The sequence below is a fragment of the Ascidiella aspersa genome, chromosome 8, assembly GCF_963924565.1.
Source record: "Ascidiella aspersa chromosome 8, kaAscAspe10.2, whole genome shotgun sequence".
Lineage (NCBI taxonomy): Eukaryota > Metazoa > Chordata > Ascidiacea > Phlebobranchia > Ascidiidae > Ascidiella > Ascidiella aspersa.
Genome location: NC_139454.1, coordinates 10,691,228 through 10,718,781, shown reverse-complemented (window position 1 = coordinate 10,718,781; position 27,554 = coordinate 10,691,228). Strand labels below are relative to the sequence as shown.

General features: G+C 37.6%; 1 protein-coding gene across 3 annotated transcripts; it reads left to right on the top strand.

Annotated features, from left to right (window-relative positions):
* The first annotated feature begins 879 nt into the window (after positions 1-879).
* Positions 880-27,136, top strand: LOC146136059 (synaptotagmin-15-like). 3 transcript variants are annotated; one of them, XM_083395428.1, is made up of 11 exons: positions 880-1,099; positions 1,931-2,162; positions 18,731-18,923; positions 19,526-19,619; positions 20,389-20,494; positions 21,022-21,130; positions 22,178-22,327; positions 23,319-23,486; positions 24,076-24,202; positions 24,827-24,982; positions 25,581-27,136. In XM_083395428.1, exons 1-11 carry the CDS (start codon positions 976-978, stop codon positions 25,805-25,807), a joined length of 1,686 nt encoding a protein of 561 aa, XP_083251554.1. In that variant the 5' UTR covers positions 880-975; the 3' UTR covers positions 25,808-27,136. The 3 variants fall into 3 exon arrangements, with proteins under 3 accessions (XP_083251554.1, XP_083251556.1, XP_083251555.1); XM_083395430.1 differs by lacking the exons at positions 880-1,099; positions 1,931-2,162 and adding an exon at positions 9,959-10,141; XM_083395429.1 differs by lacking the exons at positions 880-1,099; positions 1,931-2,162 and adding an exon at positions 17,089-17,184.
* The last annotated feature ends 418 nt before the right edge of the window (positions 27,137-27,554 follow it).

The window sequence follows — 27,554 nt, the reverse complement described above, 5'->3', positions numbered from 1 at the left end:
CGTTCCTTTTTCTGTTTGATTGACGACAAATTATAATTGCCAATGGGTTTCTGAAAAGAGTTGTTTCTATATGCAACAACAATACGGCCGGCCGCTTGTTTGTAGTGCGACCGTGAAAACTTTCGACCGGGTAAAGGCGCTTATTTGAGTAAACAAACCCGCGGCCGCGCGGTTCAACCCAAGTCGAAATCCGGTTTCACGCCTTTCTTAAGTCTCCCAGAAACCCTAGAGTTTGCCTTTTCCCGGCTCGTGGCCACGAGAAAGGGGCTTTAGAGTTTCGCGTTTTGGCTCCAGATATTCTGTGGCGCTTCGTGCTAAAGACGATTATTGCTGCTAAGTGGCTTTCGTCCGGTTTTGTTGCCACAGCAAGAATGGCTGTGGAATTGTACTTTAATATCATAATGATTTATTCGAATTAAAAGACTGATGATGTCATAGTTAAAGACTGGAACTTTTGAGTGACTGACTTTGCCTAAGACAGGAAATTCTGAAGAATATTTGCTCCAATTTGAAGCCATTGTCATCATTTACGTGTAAGGGCGAGGATAATTTTCATATTTTACACATTCAATTTGTCATTGGTTTTAGGAAAATTTTGTTGTTCGTAGTGATGTCGGTAGCATGAGTTTTTATACGACAATATATAACATCGCTCCCTATTAAACATGTTATTGGTTAAAAAAGCAAATAGTTTGATTTTGACATTTATTTGTGAATGATTATTTCCTGTTGAATCAGTTAATTTTCATTGTAAAAAGGCAGTGTTAATTAGCAGTTCAGCATCAAGAACGATTAGGATGGTTGACACCGATTAAGTTAGACGGGTATTTTGCAAAGCCATTTCATATAAATAAGCGTTTTTAGTGCTTTTAAAAACATGCTTTTTAAAAGTTCTATTCACTTGGTTTATAGAAGGAAAGGAACACTTTGGTTTTGTATGTCAAAGTTGGGATAAAATAACGACATTTAACAGTCATGGCTGGAGTTGTTGTTGACGGAGACACTTTTCCGCCATCGCCTCTAACCCCGACCCCTTCCGACAACCCTGCCGTGCAAGACGATGACATATTCAGCAGACATGCCAGCGCATTGAGAATAGGTAAGCAACTGTTCATAGGGAGAGTTTTTTTTTTGCCGTCGCAATAACTTACAATTTAAGCGCCTGAACGTTATTGATGGAGAATAAAAATAGGTTCTTCTGGTATATATTTGTTAAACCAACGTTTCGGCTTACTATTCTAAAAGCCTTTTTCAGGGAATGACACCCATGGCCAACATGTCGCAAAATAAAATCACATGTGTCATTTTTTTTTATACCAAAAGAACTTTTTTTATTATACTATGCCTGGTAGCAATAGCATATTTGTTAATGATTGTTAATGATGAAGAACAATTTAGTCTTTTTAAGTGGGATTTCGCTTACGTTCTACAACACATTTTTATTTTCGTCATTTCGTTTGTTTGGGTGTGATGGCGAGATAAACGCACGAAATACCACTGAAGTAATGATTTAAGTCAATGACTTAGCTTAAGTGCACTTAATTAACTGCTTTTACTTGGCTTGACTTTCAGCCTTTTAGACAAAAGATTTAAGTTAGAAATAAGTGTTTTCATTAGCCTTTTTTAATTTAACGTGTTAGTTTTATGATAAGGCCTTGACTATAAGTTAAACAATTGGTTACTTGGAATTCAATTTGACTTGTTATTTAATAAAAAACTTGACCTGAACTTATTTTACAAATTTCTTGACTGGGATCAGTTGAAAATGACTTGTTTACAACACTGCGTAAAACCAAACGTGTGCTTCGATGCTTTTTATATTCTTACCATGATATCGGCAATACTACAATAGTTCGACGATTGTATTAACTTCTCTGTTAGATTGTGTTCCTTTTAATAAATTGAAACCAATCTACCACTTACAAACCAGGTACGATAGCGGCAATTGCGGTCAGTTGCACTCTCGTCTTGCTGGTGCTTGTCGCGGTTCTGGCTCGTTTTTGCCTGCTTCCTTGTCGGAATCTATTAACCGCTAGACGGCGTGGTGGGAAAGACAAGCGAAAGAGCAGCGATTATGAAAAGCTAGATGACGACGTCGAAGCTGCCAACGTGTCGAAACCTGGACAGCTGGAGTCCGCTTTTGCTTTAGACAAGCCAAGAAGGTAAATGGCAAAATACTTTTTTATAACACTGATGTTTTCGTTTTTAGAAAAGATTAATCTGCACTACGTGCGCCATTTAAACCTAAAATCAAATCCTCGTTTTAAACGGAAAAATAAGCTAAATGCGCACAAGTTTGTTTCCACTAAGTTTCTTATCAATCATTTTTGAATACATTCGAAATGTATTGATATGTGCGACATTGGCTAGCCCAGGGTTTCTCAACCGTGGCCCTCGCCTCCCTGGGGGGCCACGGAGCGGTCATTGGGCCACCGGCATAACTCTCCAGCTATAGAATGCGTAAACCAAAGTGTCACTAATTTCAAAATTTACCAGTTAACTTAATTTTGTGTTTTTATTATGACTGTAAACCTTTCTTGGAACGTTTTGTAACACATTTGTCTGACACCGGCTTTGACTAGTCAGTAGGGATGTTTGAAGTAGAATATTAAATCCTTTTTCATTCGTTTTATTAACACATTTTTCTGACACCGGCTTTGACTAGTCAGTAGGGATGTTTAAAGTAGAATATTAAATCCTTTTTCATTCGTTTTATTAACACATTTGTCTGACACCGGCTTTGACTAGTCAGTAGGGATGTTTGAAGTAGAATATTAAATCCTTTTTCATTCGTTTTATTAACACATTTTTCTGACACCGGCTTTGACTAGTCAGTAGGGATGTTTAAAGTAGAATATTAAATCCTTTTTCATTCGTTTTATCGCGTAAAGAAACGCCTAATTGGTCGTTCCCGAGTGGCAAGTTTGGTTAGAGACCTGTCGCTGTGGCGAAACTATTACTGTGCTACTTTGCAGATAGCCATTAGCCATGTATCGTGCGGCGTCAGCATTTTTTTCGAGCGGCCAATTATAGTTGCCGACAAATGCTGTTAGGCGAGCAACTAGTGTGTATTGCCAGGTACAGCGGTTCACAATTTTCATTAAGGGCGTTCAGTTGCAAAAAACATTTCACCGTTAAACGCATAAAGTATACGCTAACGGGTTGTTCAAAAGGTCATGTTTAGGCCAACATTCAGCGGTTTATGCAGCTTATTTGTCAAGTAGGCTAATAGTAACGCATTAATAAAAAACGAAAACCGAGTAATCATCTCGACGAATGTAGTGACATCGCTTGGCTCAGTACAAAACTGAGCCGAATATAAAAAATACCTTGGTGGCGTCGAAGAACAAAATTGGTGATGACTAACTAAGTTAGTTTAAATTAAAATGACTTCTTGTTAAATTTTTAGAAAGTAAGTGCATTTATTCGTTGATTAATGGCTGTATTGGTTATTAACGTGAATAAGTAAAACAAGTGAAAATCCTTTAAACACAATGCTTGGTATTTTTATAAGCAGGGGTGCCACGAAGGTCGAGAGCCTTTCAAAGGGGGTCACGAAGCATAAAAGGTTAAGAACCACTGGTCTAGTAAATGCGACCTAGAACGATATATGCGAGAAACGGTCCCGGTAGGTTTCCCGAAAAATATTTTACGACTCCCATGTATCTATGTAGGAGCTCTATCGAACAAGCCAGTATAGTTTGTTTGGTTTAAACAAATGTACGTATTTAGGTCGACACATCAAGAAACAAAACGAGGTATTAACTAAACATCACGACAGGTTTATGTCATTTGTATGTTATTATACTATATAGATTTGACAAAACAACATAATATTTAATTACAGGCTATTTTTTGTTCCGAGGCTAATCATAAAAAAACAGCCTTTTAACCCTAATGCACAATACCAAATTAAGGCAACAACTCAGTGGGTATAGTGCTAAAACCTCTTTAAAGACCACACAAGTTTGTTTGAATGGTGTTTTGATTTAAAACGTTTGCCAAACGTTTATCAAGTAAAAAGGTTTCAGTGCACTTGGTCCTATTATGACGCTGTTTACAACATGCCAATTAAAAACAATGCGTTTTGTGTAAACATCCATTCAGGGCAGACGAGGTTTGACATTCAAAGGCCGTCAATTTGCTTGCGGTCGATGACAACAGCACCAACGCCGTAACAGACCTAAAACTAGAATTGTATATATAGAGCTGCACATCTACCCCCTTAACTATAGGCATACACAGGTCGTATATAGCATCATAATCAGTACGCCGGGTATGAAGCCGTGCAACAATTGTCAAATATATCACGTTTTGCCTGTAATAGCACAATTTTTTCATCAGAAAATCCCAATAAAAATCTCAGCGCTGAAAATATCCAGTAAGCCCAAAATCCATGATTATTTATCGGCAACAATCCACAGTTGAAATGCATCGCATCAATTAAGCAGGAACATTAAAACGGGTGAGCCGTTTTCGGCCAAACCGGTAAATTTAGCGTGGCAAATTGGCTCTGCTGATTTTTCTGAATAATTCCTTATTTAGGAGAAAAACAAATTGGTACAGGACGTGCTAAACAACTAAGCAATTATAGGAGAACCCATTGCAATTTCGCCCACCATAACACTATCCAAGTCAATTTGTTGTTTATAGCTTCTATATGTGTCCTTTTCTAATTTGGTATTTGGTATATCTGAAAACTACCGAAAACCCGTTAAACTTCTTACAAACTGTGTGAATAACATAGGGAAGCTACATATATGCAGCCAGCGAGACCTTTTAAAATGTTTTGTTGAGCAAGAGCGTATATAATGTGCTGTATAGATTCTGTTCAAATATAGTGCTTAAAAACATTAAATTTATGCAGGTGCCTATGGATATATATTACTTTGTTTTTAAGAACTGCTAAAATTTTTATGCGTATCCAAATTGTAAATTAAGCATCGTGTAGTTGCAGTAAATCTAATATGATTATAAACACTTTTTTGTGTTTTTAGTTTTGCTGGTGCGCCTCACTTATAGTTACTGAAATTATCTTTCGCGGCAAGACTTAAGTTTGACACTTAAATATTTTTCTGACGTCAAATTAAAAAATATTGTTAGGTTTTCAAGTTTGTTTTTGTTGTGAGCGCTTATGACGCGCCGCCCTAATAATTAAAATAACCTATTGACTTAAATAAAATATAATAAAATTCTAAACTTGCAAAAATAATACCACTTTTCTTATAAGTAAAAAAAATACATTTTACTCTGAGGTGAGTAGCTTTAGTATTTAAAAATACAACAACAAAGCCACGAAAGGGGGGGGGGAATTTCTGCACAATTATTGTTTTATAATTTAAGCACAATTATCGTTCGACTGTAAACTAGGATAAAAAAACTAGATCGTTCATGCTGCAGCTGCATTATGAGCGCATGAACGGCTGCATTATGACGCATCTTCAATCCTGAATGCCATCCTTTATCGAGATAGACCACACGCGGCTGACAATCATTTAATCGCAAGCACAACACTCGCTGTATTATTACGTGACAGCGGCCAAATCGTGACGTCATATCGGCGAGGAACACAAGGTGTTCCTGGTACATAGCGAGCGTTGGTGACCGCGAAATAGGATCAAACTGTTTTCAGGCATCATTTGATCGCTGTAGTGGCGATGCGTTACCACATTTTCGGGATCCACGGTCAAAACTGATCACGTATACTTCCGTAAACACTCATTTGATCGATTCAATACGTCATTTGATTCGATTTAATACGTAAAAATGTTGCCAGTGAACACCGTACCGTATCCTTTTAGCCACCGAAATTTCAGGAATTTTAAAATAGTGCATCGCATTTAAAAGCATCAACGTTTGTTTTCGCAGAGATAGAAGATAATTCGTCCGAAATGAGGTGGGCTAATTGTTTCACTTTTAGGATGCCTGACGTAACTGTTTACGGTATAGGTGCTTAAATGTTATGGTGTGTTTTTTTTCATTTATTTTGAATTGTGATCCTTTCTTATATCAACATTAAGTTTGGTGTGATCCTAGAATATTACTTTGGAAATTGTATCTGAAAAAATACCTTATTTAGAAATATAAACCAATGGGCACTAAGCCGTTTTATTGCTTTCTTGAAAAATTGAAAAAATCCTGACAACAGAGGTTTTCATTTTCTTATCGACTTATCAGCACACAAAAATATTATCAGCACACAAAAACAGACTGTGCTAAATAAAAGCCGCCCTTACAGTGTAAACTTGCCAGTTTTGCCAGACTTGGGTCCAAGTTTGAGACAATTCGGCAAATTGGGGCGCACAAAGAACACGACAAACATCTTGAATTTTCCACGCGGCAGGAATTTGCCCAAGCACAATGACTAGGCAGTAGGCGACACCTATAATGCCCAGTTATGCATTGAAAGCTTGCCAGGGGTATAAACTGCAAACCGCACGGGCGACAGTCGTAACGCGATATGAGGCTTCTGCCTCACGCGGTTTCCAATAGAAATGCGGCCGAGCCTCTGGCACGTTGCCAACCGCCTCACATCACCAAAACCATTAATCCGTGAAGTGCTTATTTTAATTTTCGCGAAAAAAAAACGACAGTACGTCGGTTACGCAACAACACAATAGATTTCCAAAAGGGGTAATCAATCGCTTTTGGCGTGGAACGTAAAAACCGCGAGGACCCAAATAACAACATTTCGATATTTCGGTATTTTGACGACCGCGATTTCGACGTCCATATCATATTTAGAATTTACTATAGGACGAAAATAAAATACACAGTAGCTAGTGTCAGTGGGGTGTTTTTAGATGTACGTTCTGTTTTGATGTAACTGTAATAATGTGGGTTGTTTTTAGATGTAACTGTAATATTGTAGGTTATTTATAGATGCAACTGTAATAGGCGACGCGTTAATGATGCAGGTCTTGTTGCTAATATCGAATGAAACGTAGAGATAAAGATTTTTAAATTAGTAGTCTAAAAACTTTTCTAAACTTCGGGCCACAGCTAAATAATTGGCTCAAATCGACGGTTCTGTTCAACGTGTATTTCAAAGACGGAAACAGTATAATTTCTATAATTTTTCTTGCCGATTCAATTGGTTTATCGCGCTTATATGTTACACCACATACTGAGGTCCCTATATACAAAATTAGTAAAGCAAACAGCGTATAGTTGTTTTGTCCGAATTGACCCTTAAATTTTTATTATTGGTCATACGTGAAGTTTATTATACAACAAAAAATGTTGTCCGGTGCCTCTTTCTTGCCCAATGTAAAGCCACCAGAAGCTAGCCAGCACAAAAACCGGCAAAGTAAACATATTTGCCTTCAGAATTTTTTTTAAATTTCGCCACAACGATAAGAATATTTTTTATATTTTCCCAGTTAAAAAATATAATAAAATTCAGAAAATAATAACATTCGCCATAATTTCAACAAAAAAATCATTTACGCGCCACGAGAGCAAAATATTCGGGTAGCGCTTAATCAAACCTTTCCAACGACTCCACACATGATCTGCCACATACATAATAAACCATACTAATATTCATAAGCGATCGCGGAATTGTTAAACGCCTGTGACTTGGCCAATTCGAATTACAGTCGAACAAAATTTCATCAAAACACTTCTATATAATACCATAGAAAAAAAATGAAACATCAATGTTGAAAACATTTTATATTCAACACATAATATGCCTAATATTTTTCATTCCACCAACATTCGACCGAAATAGGCCCTAATATCAATTAACAGACCTAGAGACCAAAAAATGATGAGCATTGTTTCGGAAGGACGATTAGAAAAAACAAATTAAAAGTGGTTCAGACCAAGGTATATTGTTTTGACACAAGGGCTAGAAATAAAATAAATCTATTTTTTTTTAACAACAGCACTTAATTATCGACTTGAATTCACAATTTGGAAACAAACATCCTTATGACAAATGACATAAAGCCACCATTGAAACAATTCCAAAATAATCGATAACTTCTCAGACCTAGAAAGTTCTCCCGCATACATTGCCGCTATTTCTACATTGTACACATAGTCATAGACGGACCACTTTCCGATAACAAACCTTCATTCAACATGGCGTCACATTGTTTTTTTCTCAAACAGCGCTGTTTGCTTGCGGCCGAATAACGTCGGACTTGTCTGGCACGTAACTGCTTTTTCGCAGAAAAAACGCGCAGATTCGGGCGCCTTCGAAAAAGTGCGCTGCTGTAAGTTGATTGAGGACTACTGTAACTTTATCCCATCATTTGTTGTGAGATAACACAGGAAACGAAATTTGCCATTAATAAAAACGCCGCAAAGATCCAGTTTTGTTTCTGAGCTGTAATAGTTTCTGACCATAAAGCTTAATTTAAAGTTTGTCTGTCCAAAGATTGCCGGCACAATAAACTTTGTTGGACATTTTTCATGCCATGTCGCAATGCTTTAACCATGCGTAAAATTTGTGTTGAAATGTATTGTAGAACTACAACATAAGTCGTTTAGCGATCGAATAGGAAAACATTGCAAAAAATGAAACACTTGGTTGAATTCTGTTTAAACCTGATTCATTTTTATGAAAAATGTTCAACAAAGTTATTTTGTGGACAATTTTTGTGCAAACAAACTTAAAAAACGGATTTCTACGGCATTTTTATTCATGGCAAATTTCAACGACTTATCAGCCATCTGCGAACCGTTAATAAAGCAGGTGTTTTAGTAACAAACGGAAGGATATGCGAAATCGTGTGTTTATCTCGACACAAATCCCTATGTTTTGGGCGCAATTGACGCCCGCTGAACTGTTACAAATTTTTTCATTGCGAATATGCCGGGTAAGGGCCATGATGCTTATTGAGGAAAGTAAATAGATTTATTTTAATCGTGAAGTTATTACTTACTGCAAAATTTCCGATTCTGGTTGCTATACGTTCCTGAAACGAAATATCTAAAAACAGTTTACTTGCTCTTCGCTCAAACATCCCCGCGGTTAAATGAAACTTGTTTGCATTGAGTTCAGCCAAACGTGGAACTGATTCAACAACAATTCGAGGTTGTGGTGCGTCAAAGATTTGTACTTTAGTGACTTAAGAACGATTTTAAAAGAAACCGCCATAAATTATGCTAATCGAACAGAAGGTGCGTGCAGCGCGGTATCGATTAGCGAGGAAAGCAACACAAATAATATGTTTTAATATTCAGTTTTGTTTCAACAATGAATTTTGGGTGTTTTTATACGTTATCAGGACCCATAATAACAAGTCGGCCGAAAATCAAATCCTGTCATCGATAGGTAACTTTGTCAAAACGTTTCGAATATTAAAATATCGAAAATTAGGAATCACTGTTTAAAAGAATCACAACGTGTTCAAACGATTTCAGTCAGCAATGTAGACAAACGACTGACCAGATCAGTTATGGAGGTAAACACTTGAAAAAGAAACGCAAAAGCTCTTTAAAATTTTGAAGGAGTTGGTCCTTTCAGAGGGTTTAGCCCTCAGCGACCGATGGACATTTGAAGTGGCCTTGCGGCGATTATCGTATTTGTGTGTTTGCGGATTATTCAAAGAAGGCTTAACATCGCCACATAAGCCTTTTGTCCAAAGGGGTTTATTTATTATACAACACTTCTTGTTTAGCTGGAAACGAAGCAACGTAGGCAGAGAAACAATGAGTGGAAATATTTTTGATTTGTGATCAATACCAATTATTATTAACCATCGCAACATTGACGTAACAATGCCAACCTCAGTTATGACGCATTTCGGTTAACTTCGTCGGCAAAGAGTTCGCCCTTTCTCTCGCTGTGCGCCGCTGTCAAGTTTTCCTGAACCCGGATACATGTTTGCTATCGCATTGCGACGTCACAATAAGGGGATATTGGCGACATAAAAGGCAGATGACGAAGGCGCCAAAGCGGTGGCCCCATTGTGGCGCGGGATTATCACCACTTGAAATGGGTTTGCGCGAGATTTTTACGCTGGTCTGAAATACTTGAAGGTCTGCACAGTTGTAAACATTACACGCAAATTTGACTGCAGTATAATTGAACAAAAGCGAAGTAGAAACTTTGTATTTTGGCGGCCAAGTGCTACGTTTGGAAACCTAAATCGATGTGGCGTTTCGAAGATAGAAAAACGGAAAGGTAAAAAACAATTATTTTGGTTTAGTAAAGGTCGTATATTTCGGGGTACTTCATCGACATTTTGACTATATGTAATACTATATTCAGACGGCAGAACTTTTGACAGGTTCTCGGTAATGAGTTATATTAATAGTAGGTTACCTGTTATTAACATAAATAGTGTAGGACTTTAAGGTTCATCATTCAAATTTTCTCTTTATATATTCATAAACTTCGTGTTTTTTGATTACGAGCAATCTTTTATTTTGGATTTTTTGAAATGATATACATTAGGCTACATTTTTAAGCTATTCATTTTAAGGCAGGGAGAGGAACCGAGCCCGAAGCAGAACTTTTGTAACTGGCTATGGTCTTATTTTTTCGGAACCGGAACCGAACCTTATTGATAAAAGTATCTAGTTATACCATGTTAGATTGTTAGTGTCAAGTTATACTGTACGATGATTGTATGAGCAATGAATAACTTAAATATTGTTAACCTAATTACTGTCATGCTGGTTACTCGTGTGGTCAATATGAAGCCATGAAACTAATAGAAAAAAATATGGTTACGAAACAAAAGGCTAATAGCTACGGCAAAATATGATACGCGCTGCAAAAAAAAATACGGCAAATCATTGCATCTCGTTACTATTAAATAGACGTTGCATTGTTTTAGGTTTTAATAATTGGCCTTTTGTTTACTTTGATTACTTTATAGAAAGTTGATTAAGTTTTCTATGACAGTGAATGTAAAAATGGGCGCTAAACGCTCTGGCAGCGCCCGACATAATTTTAAAAGCAAACTTGGGAAATTTTGTAGTTTTTGCGAACAGAAGATAAACTAGAACTTTTAAATTGATCTTAACTGAAACAAATTTGAAGCCAAACTATGGTAAATTCAAACGGTATAGCTTCCTGCTCCAAAGTATTGAAGTTGCACGATTTACGACGTGCCCGACTGTTTGAGTGGCACGCGGCAGCTTTCGCATTAACAGACCAACACCCGCAAAACAAATTAACTGTATTTGACTAATCGCGCAATGTCGACGAATCATTCTTTCAACGCTCGCCTGTTTTTTTGGTGGGCGATTGTTTTTTACCGTTTTATTCCCAACCCTGTATGTTATCTGTAGAGCAATTTTGCATAATGATGCTAATTGAAATACATTTTTTTTAAAGCTCTGTCGGTTTCGCGAAAGTTTAATTATATATTTTGTTTTTTTTCCCTGCTGTTTCAGCAAACAAGTCGGCGAACCTTTTTGTTAATTGTATTAGGTTTCCAAATTTTAAAATTGATTGGCGATACCGGAATTGCAAAAACTAATAATAGTTAGGAATGCCAGATGATGTGCTGACCTAGCTATAGCATATCAGAAGGTGCAGGAATAACTTTCTAGTTTTAAAGATATCAATCACGTCGTCAAAAAAAGAACAGTAAAATTAAAAATCTGGTTAATTGATAGAAGTTTCTATATTTAGGAGGTCCAAACCCAACAGGACACAATATTATTTGTGACCCGCGGAACAGTTGGTACCCGTTGTCTTATGAGACCTGTAAGCAGGGTTGCCATACCGTGCTTATTTCTAAGATTTGTGCTTATTATTGGGTGCAGTGTCTTAGAAAACACAAACGTGCTTATTTCTAAGAAACGTGCTTATTTTAGAGGTGTGTGCTTAGTTTGTCTTATTTTAATTTCTAAAAGTGTTCTTTATCAATTCTTTTACATTGACGGAGGAGTGAGAGACTTCATTTATGTATATTTAGTTTTTTGACCCAGATTATAATAACAGTGCATTAAATTGCATAATTACAATGGATTTCAATGGATTTCGATTGTTTTTTTCTAGAAAGTACATTGTAGCCTATAGAAGTGTGGTAGTTTGCTTTAGCAATCAAGTAAACTTTCGGCTTGAGGTGAGGACTGATATTTTAGGTATAGGCATACGTGTGTCAGACTGCCAGTACAGACAAAATATTATTTAAGAGAATGAGTCAGCATATGCACGTATTTTTGTGATAAACATGAAAATGAATTTTCTAATGTCAAATGAAATCAAAAGGGAAAAGAGCTATAATCATTGCTGTTATTGTGTTTGCGAAATCAGCCTAGAAGCATGGAAAACACAATGGTACAACAACAACAAAAAATGCTAGAAGCATTACAGTAGATCATTCAATGAATAATTTTATTACGAGCTAAACTCCGCCAAGTGAAATAAACTTGACTACAAGGCAGGAAGGGTCAGCTGCAGGCGTTTCAAAAGGTGTACAGGTGCGCTCCGACGCAAAATAGTTAACAAAGCTTGCATTAAATACGGGTGATAAACTATTTCAAGCAAATAAAGGCATTTTTTCGTACTTCGCGCGATTAAGCTACGTTTTGCGCATACAAAAATAGGTGTTTTTATTTTATTTTAAGACATTATTCCTGAAAGCTTGGATTTCACCCCCGCAAACCTGGATCTGACCCTGGTTTTCAGTAGCGTGCTTATTTTTTTGAGTAGCGTGCTTATCTTTGGTCTGAGCAGATGGTAACCCTGCCTATAAGCTTTGCATAAAAAGCAGCTAAAATGTAATACACGATTTTCCGATTTGCACTCTACTAATTATATTAACAATTTATCAATGTTTTGACCCCTTTTATATATATTTGCTATGTGAGACGACATATTGGAGTATGTTTGGTTAGAACAGTTGTTACGCCATATTATGGTAAACTGGTACCTATACCTAACGGCCTGTAGCTGACCTCGTGTACGCACACAACTTATTCTCGTTCTTGAACAAATGCAACTATAGTAGGCTAGCTCGCTTGCTCCTAAAACATTGACTATATCACACACAACAACTCAAGCAAGTTGTATTACATGTCATTTTTTCCAACATCCTAGAAAAAAAAACATGACAATGGTAACAGCTTCTGTTAAACGGCCAAGTGTAACCAGCAAAGAATTGTGTAAATGAGCTCGTCTCTTGGGATTTTTCCCAAATGTCCAAGGAGCTTTACAAATAGTTATTTAACAGCAATTTTCGATTCCAAGAGGCCCAGAGAATGATCAATCATATGTGTAGTTTAAACGCGCTATCAACCCCCAATCAGGATGACCTGTTTTTTTTCCATTTAACAGACATTCCGTAAAGTTGCGTAAAACGTTTTTAGGCAATAAAAGGCGACAAAACTCGACGTTGGTAGAGGTTGGACGACTGCTGTGCCCTTGGAAAATAATAGAGAGCCATCGATTATCCTTTATTGCCATCTTTAAAACTTGAGACGTCTTAGCCGATTCCGTAGCTGACGGCAAATCAATTTTAAACCCTATCGTTTGACGTTATTATGAGCGTAATCAATAGGCCACTTCGTTTACGTAGAGCGACGCCACAAACCTATTTAAGACATACTAATCGAGTTTAGTAATGTACAGGTTGCAAAGAAGCCTTACTAGGATGTATGTACAGGATAACTATCAAGAGGAACATGTATTCCATACGAAAAAATACATCAATCAATTTTAACCTTGTGTGACTATAGTTGTCAGAGTTTTGTAGATCCTGAAACTATTTGATCCCACTTTTTTCCGCGCACTAGTATTTTAGCGAAAAACTATCTACAGCGAAAATCTTTAGATTGAAGCTTATTCCTACTTCGTATGGCTGTCTACAATTAAACCACGTTGCTTTAAATACAGTGAGAAGAAGGCAAACATTTGAGCAAAATGTAGAAATACACAATACGCCTATATTCGTGATAAAAAAAACATTTTTCGGCAAACGTAAACACTTTTAACGCGACTGGTGCACACTAAAGATGGTAAATTTATCAGCCACCAAAAGAAAACAAGCTAAAAACAGTCGGTCGTTGACGCAAAAAGTATTGAATCCGCACTTACAAATACATAAGGATTAACAAACCGGCACGAAACGTTGAATATAAAGATTGTCCACCGCCCCGAGACCCAACTAGGTTCTGTGATGTTATAACTATAGGGCCCGCAAAAGTCAATAAAGTTAAATTTTTTTAAGGAGCTCATCTGTCCACGAATCAAAGAATAAAGTTGTTTTCAGCACCTAGGGGACTATTTCAAATACGTTTATAGGTTAAAATAAAGTTAAAATTTTTTTAGTAACTTTTGTAAAAATCGTCATGGAAGGATTGTAAATCAGGAACTGCGACACAATTAAACCATATTAACCTATCAAAGCAGGAAATATGTAACAATGCCAACTTGGATCAGCAGTAACTTATAGCGCAAATTGTCCATTTTTTTATTCGTACAGTTACGCATTTGAATAATTCTTATAAAACACTTCCTCTTCATAAACGTGGTCTTTTCGAAGATCAACAGTTTGGATCTTAGTAATAGCCTACTGGCATTCTGTAATACAAAAATGCCTAAGCAAGCTAAATCTAACGCCAGAAAACACAAAGCACTTTAAAAATCCATAAAACACCTTGACTTTTCGACAAAATATTACGTTTGGGTCTGAAATTGACAAAATATTATGTTTGGGTAACTGGTATCAATTCAAGGAGAAACTGTAGCCTCTACAAATAAGCAATTTCGTTAGGTTAAAATAAAGTTAAAATTTGATAGAAATAAAGTTAAAATTTTTTTTTTAGGTTAAAATAAAAATGGCCCTAGTTATGACATATTCTTTAAGCTGCTACAAATGCATTAGAAATGATTGCATGCGTAGTTAAAAGACAGCAGTTGTCTAGAAAACAAAGAAACGCGTGTGTTTTTTCCCTTTCACTGTGGTTCTATTTAAACGGCGCAGCGCTTATTCAGAGTGGTCTTAGTGTGTGCGAGTGGCATGTACTGCATCGTTTTTAGCCTTGGTAACAGCTGCTGCCTTTTCCAGGGCTGTAAATAGAGTAAGAGTTCGTTAGTCGGGTCTTAGTGTTGCGCTAAGCTTTCTAGTTATTGTGCTTACAGTACTGTTGTAGAAAAGGTATCAACCATTGTATTCTTGGCAAGTTTTAGACAGGAACAGTCAAACGTGTATCACAAAAGTATTTTGCCTCTTGCTAATATCTTTTTAGCCATGCTACTATTAATTTAACCGATCAACTTATTTACTAATCATGAACCTATATATAAAACGTATTTATCGAAAGCGCCTGGTTAAGTTCGGCAATTGTGTATCACAATGATTTAGGACATAAAAAGTATATTATGTACGTGACTTTAACCACAGATTAATTCAGTAGATGTTGTGACGTAGTCGAGGTTAGCAGATTTTTAAACTAATAGAAACACCCAATAGATTAACAAGACAAGTAATTTGATGCTTGCCTGCACATTCAAATTTTGCTTTGGAAAACAGTACATTTGAAAACTAATACATCACTATCTAAAACGAGAACGATTGTTTGAAACGATTTTTGTTTGTCAAACAATTGTGAACACACGGCTACAGGAGGGGCTGCAAATATTGGCTTTAAACAAGGTTATTGTTTCTATTTACGTATGAACTACAAAAGATCGATAGCATTTGCTTTTATGTATGAAGCCCGCGCTTTTTATTTAAGAAAATCATGTTTAGGTGGTATAAACGTTGTAGCTGAAGAAAAAGATGGTATGTTGGTCGTTGACTTACTCTTTACTTCGTACATTACTGTACGGACTTTAATTCTGTTTACGCTATAGGTCGATATAAACTAGTTTTTAGACGCGGTTGACATTATTTTAGCGCAATGCAACGGCGACACGGCGTAAGAAACGGCTGCAAGCCAAATTTTGTAAATTCGTTGCTCAGTCACTCCAACCCCGCAAAATCTTCAGGGTTCGAATGTGTTTTTTTGCTTAAGAGCTGTAACGCGAAACCGACCGCAGACGTCCTGATAATTTGCATAGTAACTGTCAATTGGTGAGGAGCTACTGTACTAAAGCAGTTATGAGGCTCATTAGTATAGTGCACGCCAGTTGCCAGCTGCGGCCGACAGGTGATGTACGTGTTCACCTTAAGGTAGGTCGTTAAGGTGCGCCCTCAGTTTTCTTACCACGCATTTTCTGGCCGTAGAGCAATATAAATGGTGAATAGCCGTTTTGACGGGAGTCAGCAATAAAGCTATCTTTTTTAGGGGCGTAACCGTAATGCGATAGTTCGAATAACCGATTAAACCCAAAACAATTCCTATTCATTTCGGGTTATCTTTTGAAAATGTAAACAAATCAGATTTAAGTTACGAGTTGAGGTGTAATTTCAGGTTAAGCATGTTCTAGATTTGCATGCTTCGTATTTTTAATGCCGTTGTATTTGGTTTTGACAGCGTATACCTGATCCACGTAGAGTTTATTTGTGGGAGTGTAGAGGTATAAACTTTCCTGAAACCCCCAGTTCTTATCGACCCTATACACCTTAACTAAAATGCTGGCAAACTTGGGGACATCTTTACGTGCATTAGACAAGTGCCAATTTTTCAGCCATTTGAGTTGTCAGGCCGTATGCTGTAGTATTTGAAAATCGAAGATTAACATATTAAACAGCATTTTTGCTCTTATTCTCAGAAGAATTGCAAAGAAACCTCAACAAACTCATTATGCGATTAACACGTTTCATTCGAATTAGCCATAAAACTATACTCGTAGGACTATTCTTTTAGCGGTCCTCCAACTAAAACATGCCACGCAGCATAATCTCGCTTTGTCGGCCGCATTTGGCTCGGCCGGCCTTGATTGCACACTATCAGTTTAGGAATAGTCACCTAAATTGTTGTTTCGACTGTAGGCGCAATGTTCACAACCCTTGGACCAGTTGCAAATTTGGCAGCGATGTTGCGTTATTTTTAATCCCGCCAGTTGTAGTCTTTGTAGGCTGAAGAATATATTAAAATCTATTTTTTTCGTCCTGTAAGTTTTTCCCTTGACTTGATTGAATAGTTGCTTATGTAGGTAGTATCACTTACAAAGTACAGGTGGACTAAATTAAAAGTTATTTTTCGCAGAAATACTTATCTTAAGGTTTTAACATTAGCATTCTGAATGCCGATAAGTGAAATGTTTAACGAGGCATGTCAGCACATATTGCCAAGCAAATGGGATATTCGAAATGGATACAGGTATTCTACAATTTGAAGCAAATGTTAACTTAAATGTTTCTTGCCTCATCCTCGACCAACGAGCCAGAATATTGCTGCTTCTGGAGGAATATTGTGTACCGCATTCCCTTTGACCTTTGCGAAGTTTAACGCTTGATTTGGCAGTGCTTTCAAAACGTCAAGCGTTTGTGCGTAAAGACATTTCACGTTGCAAATTACCTCCACGTTTTACGACGGATAATATCTGACTGTTTGTTGCCTGTCGAATGTGGCGCCGTTCGAGCGTAAAGGCGAACAAGAATAGCAAAAATTCGCAGAACTCTTCACGACTTGCCGTTAGCAGGAAAGGTTTTTCAACCGAAATCAACGAATCGGAAAGTTTGTGTTCGAACGTGATACACACACGCAAGACGTGGCAACCACATGGGGCAAAAGGGTCCTGATCAATCAGGATCAAAACAGTGCCTCGCGGGCCGTTTGTCGAATCGCTCGGGGAAAAAACACGTACAGGGCGGTTCTGGGACTTTTTTTGAGGGGCATAATAGTTTATTTGAGAAAATTACGTCACAAGTTAGTGACAACGTGACGTCGTAATTTGTTAAATCTTAAGGAGCGTGTTGTTATCGAACAAAGTGTAGCGCAAATATGCAACGAACTTAAGTTGACAAAAATTGTGTTTATTTAATGTCTATCGGCAACATGTTAACTTTAAAAGGAAGCTTGGCACAATGGGCTCATAAATAGATTAGCACTATTGATTTCATAGCTGAATGGCTCCACCGAAATCACATGAAAATCACAAAGCGAAAAAATAGGATGTCTAGTTTGAGGCCTATTTTTTATTATTTTTTCTATATTGAGTTTATATTTTTTTAAGTTTGATATTAGGTACTTACGACACAGTGACAATATCATACGGACGTCATCAATTTGCGCAAATAAAAACGTGCATTTACCAGATAATTTAACATATATTGCAATTTGTGTAAAACATGGTTCCATACAGTGCTGTGAACACTTTAAAAGGGAAAAATATTACACCAGACCTTCAGGCTGAAAGTTTTCTTCAAGTGTGCAAACCTGCTATAGTTCCTCGTTGTTATCCGCCGGTAATGAGTATTATGCGTAGCAACGTTGGTCAAGTCGTACGAATGTAAAACATACAAGTGTCACTCTATAACAGTGCTTCCCAGCCTATTTCAGGTGGTTCGCGAGGCATTTCTAATGTTACAGTTTTCTATTAGATCGGGAAATTGTTGCATTATTATTACGTAACATTTATGCTGATAATATCCAATATGCAAGCTTCAGTTTCGCATTATTAGTAAATTGAATGTGTATGCATTGTTTTTTTTTTCTCATTAATTTGATTTTATATCTCATTGTGGGTCGCACAATAAAACTTGCATTAAAAGTGGGTCGCAAACTGAAAAAAGGTTGGGGAGCACTGTTCTACAACCCCTAAATTTCGAGGTTCACTGACAGAAAAAAACTTTATAAGACTATCATCAAATATGTGTCTGTTTGGTGTAATATAAAGCCGATTTTTATGTGCGTTTTTTTACAGCGGGTCCACGCCGACGATCAACATCGACACGTCGCCGACACTGCGCATACACCCCGTGTCCCTTGAGGCCCCAGCAGCCCGGATCGGGACCCCTCCTGGACGCAAGTCACCCCAGTTCACCCACTCGCTCCACCACTGCGACATTCCTTTTCAATTGCCCCCGCTGTCGCCGCGAATGACGGAAACGCTACACGTAAGTTTTACCAGTAATTTTAATCTGATTGGTTGCGGCCCAAAATTGTTGTCGATTCCTTCGGGACGCCGACTACAGTAGTTCACTGCAGCAGTTGGCCTAATAACCGAAAAAAATACACTTGAACGTTCAATTCCACCACTTTTGCATATTGGAGCATGCCAATGACGTCATTTGGTATCGCATCGGATCGCGATGCTTTATGTCCACAATATAGATAAGGTATTGGTATCAGCATAAAATGTAAACTGTCAGGCTTCCCTACTCCTACAATAACGTCCAAATAACACTTCAGTTTATCTACATATATTTAATTAACTCCTATATTTAGATGAGATGTGCGGGAGAATAGAATGACAATAAACTATTTACTTGGAACAAAATGAATAAAAACTATAACTTCTTAAGCTTTTGCCGATGTCAAAGCACAAATCTTAAACCTATACTGTTTACTCGTCAAGGGCCGTTTGGGCAAAAGCGGTGGTAACTCTGGCTCCTTCAAATTCTCTCCTATTCCGATGATTGGTTTTGTCCCTTTGAGAAACGCCGCTGACTATACATAGACCCCTCCACCCTGTGTTATTAGTACTATTTTTGTAAAGGTTCAGCCGGACATTTTTGGTTCATCCCGACGATCTTCTGCCACGTCATCAATTGATTCCAGCACGTTGGCTTGCGAACAACCGGTCGAACATGGTAATTAACGGAACAAAGGTTTCAACCAATAATAGGCGTAACCTGTTCTGTTTGTAATGCGGAATAAAACAGATTATTGGTTTAGAGGTTTAATTTGACGGATGTTTTAATTAGTAGGAATATCAAAGCCAATATAAAAGTAGGTGTCATTTAAAACGCTTTGAATATCTCTTTATTCATTTACACAACAAAACAGAATCTGTTTAAAATATCTAAGACATTAATCACCACCTCTTTGTCTGTGAGGGGCTTGCAGCGATTCGCCGGGTTCGTAGAGCAGTGGCCGGCAAACTGTGGGCCGCGCGGCCTAAATGTGGGCTTTTTGAGCCATTTTTAGTGGGCCCGGCCGCAAGCTATTTTTATTAGACTAGGTTTATCATGGAGTTGTAGGCCGCACAATAGCCGGGCATTGTACTGAATTAAAACTCTCAGTGTTGCTGAGAGTTTTATCTTGACTCATTGTTGCATCACAGGACCTTCAGGCCATGGCTTCTTTTAACTATACTTTTAGCCCATTCTGGGTCCGCACCGTAGTGGTTTAACGTAGTGGGTCTTCAATAGATTTGGAAAAAGTTTTTTGTGCCGCAACGAAAAAAGTTTGCCGAACACTGACATAGAGGCTACTCACAAGAGGCTATAACTTACAGTTGTGGGACGAGTAATGAAAAAAAAACACATAAAAGGAGTAAAACGATAAGCGAACATCATCTCAAAACATATAATTGCTTCAATGTGATTGTTTTCTTACGTGCACGATTGTTCTTTCTAGAAGCACCGCGACTGCACCCGACTTCTCCTAGTAGGGACTCTATCCAGGATTCTCCCAACAGAGCGAGGAACATGATGATAGGCAGAATACAACCGGAGCTTTACAGGTGAAGGTCGAGTTACTATACTAGCCGAACCTCAATCGAACCATACGAAATAAAAAAACGCCAATATGAATTAATGAAAATTAGGCGTCTTATGCGTCACGCGTTCTTTTATGTAACTGCTGCTCTGTAAATTAACACCGGGTTAAGTGTCTTTAACAGGGCATTTTCACCTAATTGTATAGTTTTCGAAGTAAATAAAATCTTTAATTGGGCAAGTTTACAAGATTCAAAGAAGTATGGTTGTAGATTTGGTTAGACGTAGTAGGAATATCAAAGTACATATAAAAACTAAGGTTACCTATTTCTATATGGCCATAATATTCCTACAAATGTTCAAAAGTATACGTTCATGTATTGTCAAATGACTTAAGTGTTGCTTATTAACATCAGTCCTTAAAAAACCTACGAAAATATCCTTTTAGAAGAGTGATATCTATAGATAACGTGCTAGTTGCTTGCTAAATAAATAAAATCTACATTATGGATACCGACATTAGATCAGTTTGTGATATAAATATTTCATCCAGATACTCAAAAGCTAGCGAGACGGAGCTTCCGCAAAGCAGAAGAGGGAGGGTTTGGTTTTCCTACGTTTATGACGGAGCAGTGGAATCGCTTACAGTCAAGGTCATCAAGGTAAGTTTAAACGCGTCTTCCGGACAGCATTGATTGAAGTAGTGAAGTAAAAATCCGGCGAAAAAGATCTTTAATAACCACTTCTCGGCCACATGCCTTTAACATAAAATATTTGCTGGGTATGAATGCCACGCAAAAATATCCGATTTCTACTTCACGGCCTGTCGGTTTTTAGTTCAAAAATGGATGTCCGATACTTGGCATTTTGTTCTAGTACCGATACCCAATATTATGGGTATAAAGTACCGCTATCCAAAACTAAATGACATCATTACTGTGCTTAAACAAACAAGATAGATTAAGTTCAAACATTTAAAGTTATTTTTTCAGGTTAATAATTCAAAATTAGCATAAGTGGAAAGAAGATTTATTTTGTTTACCTTCCGTTATTAACCTATGTTGTTCAATAAAAAATAGAATTTGCTGCATTGGAATACAAAACATGGCTAAAATATTAAAAATCGGACGCAAACGAAGATGATCTAAACTGTTGTTAATCCACACCTTACCAAACTGACTGTCGACTACTATAAAGCCTTTTCAAAACTACAGGGCATGCAGAAAGCTGTGATGGCTACAGTAACAAAATATAAAAAGGTGTTTACAGCAAACGTGATTAAATGAGATACAAACAGGTGAAAGAAACAGTTGAGGTGCAGACGTGAAGAGGCAAGAAGAGTAAGTGACAACGCAATAGTTTAAATAAGGCGAAAACAACACACACAAACGATAAAATATTCTGTGCAACATTTACAGAGTGGGCCAAAAGTATCCTTACAGTTATAAAAAGTAGGGTTTGGGTCTAAAAGAAAATTTATTGTTTTGGGGTTCTTCTCACACACCTTGTTCTTTACAACACTCCAAAACGAAAACCAAAAAAAGAATAGATTCATTGATGTCAGGTCAGGTCAGGTGAGCATGGTGGCCATTTAATGCTTCTTTTTCTTCCATGCCAAATAACTGTAAGCCTACTTTTGGCCCACCCTGTATATGCGAACAAGGGTAATGTATATGAGAACAACTAATGGTCACACACATGACTCTCAGGTGAAGCAGCTTCCGGGACGCAACAACAGCAACAGCCCGCGTGACAGCTTCGTCAAGCTCTTTCTTCTGCCAGACGAGCGCATCTCGCAACAAACCAAGGTCCGACCCCGAAACAACAACCCGCTCTTCAACGAAAGCTTCGTCTTCCAGGTACATATCTGTGCACATTAACAGACAACAGTAAACGAAGAAGCTCTTAACGGGTGTTTGTCTGTTGGTATACAATATAGTGATTGTATGACATGGTCTGTATTCATTTAAGTGGCCCTTATGAAAAAACGCTCTTAAGTTTTGGCAATATTATCTATAAAAGTTCTGTCGTTTGGGCCATTCTTTTCCAACTAAGGATTGCAAACAGATATTATTATTATTTGCATACGGATACAAGAGGATTTGAAATATTTGAGCAGACTTGGTACTTTGCTTATATCGCTATATATTACCTGCCAAATAAAAAACAAACTCCAGGAAAACCGCGGTCTACGCAAACCGGTTGTGATAAGCGCTTGTACGAAGTTTCTGGTTTCAAATTGAGACTGCATTGACTTTCAAACATTAAGCAATTTAAATACAAATTTGCAAACATTTTACCTGGTTATGGATTTACAAATTTAAACCCGTCGAGTTGTTGCCTATATTATAGGATCTGCGGCTCCAGGGTGGTAATGACGTCACTGTTTTTTCTGTCTCGTCTTCAACGAAGTATTTTGGTCAAATGAGTTGACTCGGACTTTAATCATTCGTCAAATGACTTGGGCTGAAATTAAGTGTTTTTATTTAAAATTATTGTATAAAATAGGGTTATAGACCTGAATTAAAAAAAAACACACAATTTGCTTGATATATTTTGCATTTTTGTTAATTTTAAGTTGAGGTATTGCTCATAATTTTTTTAAATAATTCAACGTTTTACTTTTATAGGATTGACTTGACTTCGAGTTGACTTTCTTTAATGATGACTAGACTGGGACTTGACATGGGCAACTAATGACTTGAACCTAATATTTTTGAAAATGCTTCACTTTGACTTGAATTATTTCAAAATGTCTGGTTAACAACGCTGCGCGATCACTTACTACACAACGTGGCCTTCTACCAACGTCCAAACCAAAACAAAAACATTCGTAACTTTTGCATTCAGGTGTCTGACTCGGACATCAAGTCGCGGTCCTTGCGACTCTCAGTTTACGATCTCGACAAGAGAAAGTCGACACGTCATCTGCTCGGTCACGCTCTGGTGAGCCTGAACGACATCGACCCATCGCGAGCCGACGAGGTTATGTGGAGAGACCTGGACGAAATCGCTCACGTGAGTTTGTGAAACGCTAAATGTTTATTGAATTTTGCATGAGCAAAAAAAAAAAACTGGAAAGCTTAAGCAATTTCCCGCCCTGTTCTACCCGGATAGAGTTTGGTTGTTTATGAGGCTTAAAGGGAGACCAGAAAACAGTATCCATATTATAGTAGTAAAATATTTGGCAATTGCATGTACGACTTTTATAATCGCTATCGTAGGCTAACCCTGACTTTTTATGGCTATATGCTTGGTTGACTTGGTACTATGGTGGTACATGTTGTCAAATTTAGTCATGTCGAACGCCAAACTCCTTGGCTTTTGATCGACTGGTTTTCGTAGTGAATTATGCGTGTCCTTACATATGTACGATACAGTATCAACGGCTGTTGCAAATTTCACGGGCTGTCATGTAATGCCTGGAATGGAAAAGCCTATATTATCATAACATCAATTTTAGCCAGTTGGGTGATTGACTTTATTTTTATCCAACCAATCTGCGGGCTTGTTTTTTGCTGTCACATAGGCAACGTGTTGCATCAAATCGACGTTGACCTTACATTTCTCTTAGCAAGCAAACAAAACTGAACTTCTTTACTTGCAGCCGGGCGACACGGGCACTTCGTTGGGAGAACTGCATGTTTCCCTCGCTTACAACCCAGCCCTCGATCGGCTTACAGTGGTCATACTAGAAGCGAAAAATCTTCGCCAGATGGACTTGCAAGAAACAGGTTTAATTTACTGCTTTGGTGTATTTTATTTATAACCGGAACAGAAACATTTTGGCAGCTATATATAGGTATTGGTAACCTACTTTCCTTAAGTTCAGCTGAACTGCTGATCATTCGAAGCTAGTCTAGTTGACTAGTCATTAATTATTTATCGTCTATATAGTGTGGGTAACGTTAAGCTTTGCTAATTGTTACTCTTTTTTAATTTGTTGGTAACATCCTTATCTCTTATACTTACTTCATTGTTACGTCATTTATATAACTGATGATACCTGATGTAATTTGTTACTTTGGATTTTAATAAATGAACACAATTTTATATATTGGGGGTAAATCTGTTATTCATGTTTGTTAAAAGGGCAAAACATACAAAAACATTTAGAACCCCTGCTTTAACCTATAGTGTATAATTTATATCACATCAAAATATTTACATAACATGATAGCTGTGTTGTGAGACTTAAAATTAATATCAAACTATAGGCTAATTTTAAAAAAGGTCAGCTGGTGCTATAGAAATAGAATAAAATAAATAGGACAAAAAGGCTGCGCCGCTCTTTTATTTCACACATCATAAATAGCATTGCACTGCATGCATTGTTAGATTTTATCTCTTTTTGGCAGACATTTTTGTCCGAGTCGAGCTCACCCAAGGTCACAAGGTCGTAAAGACGAAAAGGACGCTCGTACAAGAGGGAGCCGCCGATCCCAAATACAAGGAATCGTTTTCTTTCAAGGTGACGTCCAAAGACATGGAGAAGACGTGTCTCTCTATCGACGGTAAGCAGAAAAAAAAAAATTTTGACCTTTTTATGAAAAAAGTATTGACTTGGGTCATTTTTTTTTTTATGAAAAAAGTATTGACTTGGGTCATTATTTACGCAATTCTTTTACGAAAACACACTGTGGGGCGCACCTTGTTGTATAATGTTGGAAAGATAAACATTAAATTACCGGTAAACAATAGTTATTTCCAACGTTATGCATAAAAATGCTTACGGATGTGTTAGCCAAAATAAAGTCCACTAGATATGTGTGTGATTGTAACGACAATTTCTCTTTTTTACTATCTTTTCATACTGCACATACTGTAGAACCCATATTAAACGTGTACCGATGAATAAATGCTAAAAAGTAATGTGTGCAACTCAAACTTTACCAAGTAACTTTCCAATAGTTGCGAAAAAGAAATATTTTTCAGCTACGAACACATAACCTTGTTGCTTGGGCACTTCACTTAAAGGTATCTTCAGAACAATGTGGCGGCTTCAGAACGGTGTTTTTTTGTTTAATGCTTCACGTAATGTAACGTAAAGCCGTTCGATTTCTTTTACTTATCGATGTCTTTAAGTCCAACCAGACTATTCTCAAATTACAGTGATCACGACCAACGACAAGGGTCAACTCCGCAAGGTCAAGTCCGCCATCAAGAGCGTGGTCACGCGGGGGCGGTACAGCGCAGAGCACAACTACGGGCGAGTGGCAATCGGCTGCCACATGTTCTGCCGTGGCGAGCAGCTTCTCCACTGGCACGACATGCTGGCGCACCCACGCAAAACAATCAACAAGTGGCATTCGCTGTCGGAGGTCGTTTGCAACCACTGACAGGCGCCAGTGGCTGATCTTTTGCCAACCGACATTTCCGACCGCGATTAGTGTTCGAGGAACATGTAGTTTGCCTGCCGTGTACTTTGTGAACTGTTTAGCGAACGCGTCGTCGGCGACAATTGGGCGATTGTGAGTGGCAAGCCAGCAATGGTTACTGGCAAGTTGAAAGCAGAGGGTAATAGTAACTTCGCATTTTGGCGCTCGCGAACAAAGGGTCGTCATGGATTCAATGAGTGCCAAAACAGATACAATCAACCATTCTTTTTAAAACCGTTGACAGTTGACAAGTTAATAATAACACAAGATCCACTGAATTACTTGGCGAAGTACTTAAAAAAGTTAGGGGCGATTTGGGGCATTTCCTAGCGTCGGCGTATAGTAGCGAGTTGTCGTTTTCAAATTAAGCATTTTAAGGCAGCCTGTGGTGTTGTTATGTAGTCCGCTCGTGGATTGGTGGGTTGAGGGGATGGTGCAATAGGTCAGTGTAAGTGATTTTGTCGCTTACACAGCTGGCCAGGTAGTGGCTTTATTTAACGAAAAGCGAATAAAATTGATTTGCAGAACTTGGCGGCTGTAGTTGATAACTTTTATGTTTTGCTCACGCAGAAGTGTAGACAGACAAGGTGAAATGCAAAAATAAGTCTGATCATTTTCTTACAAAATAAAGTACCATGAACTGTTGGTCTATCTCTAACTGTAAGATATATAGTGTAAAAAACATTATTGTGCTTTTTTAGCAACTGGACTGGAGCTTTTTGCATAAAGAAAATTAGGCCTACCTGCGTCGATTACTTTCCCAAAGTTTCAATGCTTTTTTATTGTTGTTTTTAATGAAATGTGTACTTTTGCCTTTTTAAACAGCTTAAAAGTTGTGGTTTTGTCGCGCTTTCGTTCTAGCGGACTGGACGCAGTCAACTGTGTTTTGCGTTTTTTAAAAGTTCCGAATACGTTTTATTTTCGCCAGACTTTACTCTGAAGTGTGAATATAGAGCGCCTATATAGTTTTAGGCTTGGGAACAGCACATTCCTATAGTTCTTTTCTACCTTTTAGTTCAGTATTTTTATATCCGCTTTTGTTTATTCACATTGCGATTGCATACACTTTTATTATTGTTTTTCGAGTGGACTTCAATGTTACTGGAAAATAAAAAGTTTAGTATTGCGGATTTTCCTAAACTGTTAATTTTGTAGTCAACCGATTTTTTGTTGACCGGATGACAATTTAACTCTTCAAGTCATACTGACGCTGTGCGTTTGTTAATCCGTTTTTCGTGCTCTTTCGCAGTCTGGCAATCTTGCGGCCTACGACTTTTCAAAATTGGTATTACAAAATAGTAAAAACGTAAACAACAAGCTTGGTTTTGTGTGTGAGGGGCTATGTAGAACAACGATAAAAGGTAGGATTAAGCAGTTAAAACGCAAAAGTTAGTCTTTTATCACAACAACACCTAAATAACAATGCTGTGGTATTTTGAAGCTGAAGCGTCACAAGTCTATGTGTTAAAACACGATGAAGGGAAACTAATTCAATCGACAAGTTTCAAATAAATTGATGATATCCAAAGCACACGGTTTAGCTGTGACGTGTTTTATCTGATTGTAAAATATGGTGAAGTTTAACTTTAATTTTAAGAAAACGTTCAACATGTTAATGTGGGGAATAGATGTAGTCAATGTGGTTCGGCACTCGGACGTAACAAAACGTAATAAACTTACAAACTGAAGCGAAACCAAACTGGCTGTG

Coding starts and splice junctions, on each gene's coding strand:
- LOC146136059 (XM_083395428.1), top strand. CDS start 976: ATGGCTGGAGTTGTTGTTGACGGAGACACTTTTCCGCCATCGCCTCTA. Junction 18,924..19,525: donor GAATGACGGAAACGCTACAC/GTAAGTTTTACC, acceptor ATTTTTGTAAAG/GTTCAGCCGGACATTTTTGG. Junction 23,487..24,075: donor ACCTGGACGAAATCGCTCAC/GTGAGTTTGTGA, acceptor CTTTACTTGCAG/CCGGGCGACACGGGCACTTC.